This window comes from Taeniopygia guttata, chromosome 1A (assembly GCF_048771995.1).
Source record: "Taeniopygia guttata chromosome 1A, bTaeGut7.mat, whole genome shotgun sequence".
NCBI classification, from domain to species: Eukaryota; Metazoa; Chordata; class Aves; order Passeriformes; family Estrildidae; genus Taeniopygia; species Taeniopygia guttata.
In genome coordinates, this window is record NC_133025.1 from 42,795,961 (window position 1) to 42,801,895 (window position 5,935).

Sequence of the window (5,935 nt, forward strand, 5' to 3'; positions counted from 1 at the left end):
TCTACTTGAAAATCTTTGCAGAGTCGGCAGAAAAGTGGGAAACTAAAATCAGCATTATTAGCAATCAAATGAGAATCCTCACATCTCTATTCAAACCAAAAAATTACACTAATACCTACAGGAAGAAAAAAATTATGGTACAAATGGCTGCTTAAGCCAGATGTACATCTCCAAAATAAGCAGGAGAAAAACACAACTGCAAAGAGAACAAAACAACAGAGCTTCTTACAGGATACGTCTAATACAACTCTCTATAGAAGGAGCATCATGATGAAACAAAATACAAAACTAGCATTGAGTGACAGGAACTGATACCATACAGTAGCACAGTGGGGGAACACACTGTCAGAAAAAAAATTGCTCACCTGGCATAAACTAGAAATCAACTGTACACTTTATAAAAAGACATTCACTGAATGGTCAGCAAGTCTGAGCAGACTGACCTGTCACTCTGAGAAGGGCTGTAACATCAGAGCCTCGTACAGCTGAGACTGCCTGCAGAACAACTACAGGACTATTCAGGGCTCCTCAAGGAAAGTCAGCTAATTTAACTAACATGCACTGATCAAGCAGGTCTTGAATGTGTTCTCATCGCTATCATTTGCATTAAAATAACAGCCTTGCCTGTTTCATAATGGCACCTTAAATGAAATTCAAAAGCGACAAGCATTTATCTTAGTTGTGCTGTTTGTTCCACCTACAACACACAGGATTGGCAACAGCCTACTCTAACAGACATACTCCACTTCTCTCAGGAGTCCTTATGCCCTGCTGCCACAGTATGCTAAGTACTTTCAAAATCAGACAAGGGCACATTGTGTGCACATTGGGGTATATTTAAATTCCAGCTGGAATAAATCCCAGCAACTCTGAGGACATGGGTTGTACCAATTACTAGTTACAGCTGCAGTTAAAAATTATGCCATGAATGAAAGCACCTTACCGTAAAAGGACTAAAATGTTAACAATCTAAAGGAGCAGGCTCACTCTTGGTTCTGTGTCACATGCCAGTCTCACAGATGGAACACTTGCTGCCTCACAAAGCTATGCTTAATTTACCAAAAAGAAAGTACTGACAGCTGATGCTTTCATAATGGGCACAGCTCACGTCAAAGACCAACTATACAGCTACCCCTTCTGATGCTGTTCTTGCTGTGCTGCAGAAAAGACTGCAGGCAACACCACAATATACCAAGCATAGTTCAATCAGCAGTGAGCTTCATGAAAGTTTAATATAGCTTTAAAGCCAAGCTCAATGTTTTCTACTCAGATACACTTCTGCTGTCTGTGGACTTAAAACAGAAATTGTGGTTTGAGAACTCTTACCACTAGAATTAATTTCTTGCTTACAGATTTAACAATTTAAAGTGTCATCTTAAAAGAGAATTTTTAAGGTATCAAAACAGGAGCCTAAACCTTGACCCTATGCATCAGTTATACCTGAACTTTACAATAAACACAGGCTCACTCTGAAGCTTTGGTAATACATCTTTTGTCAGATGCCTACAGAGCAAGGCCTTTAAAGTTCACTGCTTCAGACATGTGCAATTATTGTAAAAATCGTATTTGTAAAGTTGAAACTTGCAAAAACCAAAGGGAAAGAAATTCCTAAAAAAAAAAAAAAAGCTGGACAGTTCAGTCTTATGTCTTGCTTATATATAACCAGCTATATTACAGATCAGATATTTTACAAAGACATGAACTGGAGATACAACACATTGCTACTGTCTAATTGTAAAGGCTCATTCATAGTTGAGCAGGAGCTGCAACAACTCCTGGCAAGTCTCATGCTCAGCTCTCCCATAGCTTGCAAGTTTGGCTGGCAAGTAACGATGGCTTTCTTTTCATTCAGAGCACCAACAGCACTTCTGGTGGCTGAAGTGACCAAGGTTTCGGGTAGGCCTTTTATTAAGCACTCACAGAACAAAGTACACAGGAGATTGGAACAGAAAAGTCTTGACTTTTACTCCAGCACTCTGACAAGTGTAAGTAGAGTGGTAAGGAATTTCTCTCAAGTGTATCTGCTGTACTGTATACAGATGACATTAGTATGGTGCTTAAGTGAATCACATCTCTATATCATCCATTAACTATGAATACACATATAAGTATGGGTTTCTCACTTTGCCTCAGCCAACCTTTTAAGTTCGGGAAAAAAGATCAACATACCTTTTGTTGAATCCAATCTTAATGATTTCTAAAGTGAAAGTCTTGCATCTGAAGAAAGCAAAAGGCAGCAAGCTGCTCTTAAGGCTAAGGGACACTTGTCCCAACTCTTATTGTGCAGGGAATCCATCAGGTAAGAACTGTGAACTTGTGAGAAAGTAGGTCACAATGGACATTTAGGTTTGCTATATCCTTCATCAGGAATCCAAGTAAACTTTAATCCTCTGGATTTATTCAAGTCATCTTTGGTGGATGTTATTTCTGTACCTTTTCCTCATATCCTGGAATTACTGGCCCTGGAGTTACTTCCACTGATTTTACAAGGTTTAAAGCGACATATACATCATGTTCCCCTAAACTTCGCAAGCATTTATATGTGAGGTCTTCATTAATCCAGGTCTGCACCAAGTGTTCCCTAGCATCAGGGTGCCACTGATGTTCTTAAGCCTTTATAGTACCTATTTTGTTTCTATGGTGAGACAAAAATAATTTAACTGATCCTATGTAATCACGACAAGAGATTAATTAAAATGCCAAGATAGGAAACAATTTATTATAGAGAGAAGAAAAATTTCTCATCCAAAATATAGAAATCTGTACAACTTTGCCACAATCAATATACATGAACTGTACAAATTTACACCAGTTCATAATTTACCAAATAAAAGATGACTAACAAAGTTCACAAAATAGATGGTGGTTTGTGGAAAAGACTTTTACCCAATTAAGAACAAGGAAATTACAAACCAGACCTCCACTTTCTAAAAATAAGAAGTTTACTCAGTCTTAGAAAACTACAAGCTAGCAAATGTACAGATAGCTGGCTGGTGCTAACACCACAGTTCAGACAGTGTCTTTATATGGTCTTTTTAAAGCCTGTTGCCATGGCAGATTCTGATCACTTGCTACTTTTGAGGCCAATGTAAAGATCTGACCATTTCCCCAGGTTATTCTTACTATTTTATCTTATGTACATTTATACATATTTGTAAGTGCTAGGTAAAAGTCTGAAAATTAAAATTTCCAGTATTATGGTGTTCATAAGTCTTGTTACTGAGCTGCCAAAAATGCTAACAATTAATAAATGTAATAGTGCAAATTTACTCTGCAAGACCTACTGCAGAGAATCACTTTATAAATACAGATCGGGGTTGAAAATTGGTGTAGAAATTAAGTCAGGTATCTTGGAGAAACTGACACTTCCTAGATCTTCTTACTTCCTAGCAAGCTGCAACCATTTTGACTCACAGGCTATTAAATCACTGAAAGGTACTGTCCAAACTATGGCACTGTCACTTTAAGTATACCACTCTAACGTGTGCCAGATCTTCACAGCTGTGACATGGTTTAAAATCCATAATCCATCCCCAGAGGTGCCCACCCAAAGTAAAAACCAAATTTATCCATCCATTTTAAGGTGATCCATCCACAGACTATATCTTAACCTGATACAGTCATCATATTGTAGCTTTTGGAAGGGCTAGTTCTGCCCAAGAGAAGTTCCTCCTTACAGCTTATTCTGCTGTCTACCATTTGCATGTTGGTGTTACTTTGGCTACCTCCTGCTGGTGCAGCTTCATACAGCACACAGATGGAGCCATCCTCTCCAATGCGATAGGACACTTCATACGGGTCAACCCAGAGAGTGAGTTCACTCGGAAGAAGCTGAAACAGTTCCTGACTGCTCAATCCAATCCGCTGTGCTGCCTGTCCAATGAGAGGATCCATTTTATGGTTGATCCGGATACATCGGTAACCTGATCCCTTGCATGGCTTTTCTGGAAACCAGTGGTGTTTATAATGTTCTATAAAATAAAAAACAAACATTATCCTCCTTAATTCGATTTTGAAACATACATGCAGCGATTACTGGTGTCTCGCAAATTTCATACCTCAAGATCTTAATAAACTCATTATTTTAGTATAAAATGACTTGGAAAATCATTATATTATAGGGTTCTTTTCTGCTGGCGATTTAGGGAAGTGCAATGTCCCTTAGGAAGCACAAAGTTACTGTTCTGTGTTACTGTATAGAGAACATCCACCACCAGAAAGGAGTGAAAAGCAACTTCCTGGCATTCAGAAAAACAAATACAAAAATACAGAAATTATTACATACACAACAGAAAAACTCAAGAGCTTCAAAACATCATAAACCAGATAAAGAAAAAAAAGACCCTTTCCAGCATCCTTTCGAGATCACCACCCATACTTAGCTTAGCTCCTCACATTCTAAGAAGACCCAAAAATAACTAGGGAGGAAGCTGGGCAGCGTTTAGCGACTGACTCAAGCTGTATTTCATCACTGCTCTTCCCAGACTATTTTTCATGGCGAGAAACCAAGGACTTCGCTTACCTCAGGAGTTTTATCCCACCCAACACCCTATCGATTTGAGGCTACTCGTAGTCACTATTGAACCCACCGGGACGCCAGGCTCGGGATTACAAAACCCGCAGGGCAGCGAAAGAGCCCACGGTATTTACTCCTAACCAGGGCTGTGGGGCGGCTAAGAGACGCTTCTAGAAGAAAGGGGACCCGAGACCCTTCGTCCCTGATGAATTTTACTTGGCAAAAAAAAACCCCAGCTTCCGAGCACTTTTCTTTCTGGAAACCGGGCAGTTTGAGCCCTTGGAGCTCAAGTCCGGGCCGCTCCAAAGCTTTGTCTCGGGCGGCAAGGACGGGAGGGGGGAGCTGCCTACGCGACACCCGAGCCCCTTTTGTTTATACCCCGCTCCTGCCTCCCACACCCGCCGGGGCCGGCTCGGCATGGAGGGACCCCGCAAGGGGCGAGCCACGGCCGCGGAGCCCCGGTGGCCCCCGCGGAGGGTCTGCAGTCCCTCGGAGGAGCCGCTCTCTCCCTTTCCCCCGTCTCCGGGCACCCGGGTACCGCGGTGCCGCCGAACCTGCCCGGGCAGGCGGCCGCGGCGGACGGGGGGGAACGGCTCCGCCGCGCCCACGCCGCCCTCACCTGCCAGCAGCTCCTGCAGGCACTGGCTGAAGGTCTGCAGCTGCCGCTCGTTCATCAGCCCCTTGGTCCGCAGGAACTTGGAGATGAAGCCCACGGCCGCGGCGATCTCACGTATCATGCTGGCCCGGGTGTACAGGGCGGGATGCATGGAGGCGGCGGCGGGCGGCAGCCAGGTCTCCGGGACGGCCGGCGCTGGGACGGGACGGGCGCGGAGAGAGCGGCGCGGGACGAGACGGGGGCGGCGCGGCTCTAACTGGGCGCGGAGCAGGCGGCAGAGCCCAGATCACATCCCGGGGGCGGCAGCCTCCGCCTCCTCTTCCTACGGCAGGGGGGCGGCGGCAGCAGCGGCGGCCGCGGCAGCGCTCCCCGCATTTCCTGCGGCGAGGGGCGAAGGGAGCTACCCGCCGTCCGCCGCTTCTTATAGCCGCTACCGACCGGAAGTGGCGTCGTGGCGCCGGGGGCGCGCCGCCGCCAATCCGGCGATCGCACCATCGTGACGGCAGGCGGCGGGGCGGGGCCGGCCGGGGCGGGTGACGTAATTGTCTGTAAACAAATAGAGCCGGGGGCGCGCGCGGGGGGGGGGGTCGGCGCGTGAGGCCGCGTGCCCGCGCGAGGGCCGCCGCGTGCCGTGGCGCGCGCCCGCGCTGCGGGGAGCCGCGTGCGCGGGGGGCGAGGCGCGCGGCGGTGCGCGCGGCGGTGCGGAGCGTCCCCGCGCGGGTTTCCGCGCGCGTCGGCGCGGGCAGGGGGCGGCGCGCGGCGCGGCGGGCGGCGGGGCCGCGCGGGAAGCCGCGCGAGCGCGG

The 5,935-nt window shown here is 46.6% G+C and overlaps 1 protein-coding gene across 1 annotated transcript; it reads right to left on the bottom strand.

Moving 5' to 3' along the window:
- Positions 1–2,691: 2,691 nt before the first annotated feature.
- On the bottom strand, positions 2,692–5,531 carry BTG1 (BTG anti-proliferation factor 1). The gene is made up of 2 exons (XM_002186801.7): positions 5,136–5,531; positions 2,692–3,971 (listed from the first exon to the last, which is right to left on the bottom strand). Exons 1-2 carry the CDS (start codon positions 5,281–5,283, stop codon positions 3,607–3,609), a joined length of 513 nt encoding a protein of 170 aa, XP_002186837.1. The 5' UTR covers positions 5,284–5,531; the 3' UTR covers positions 2,692–3,606.
- Between the last annotated feature and the right edge of the window lie 404 nt (positions 5,532–5,935).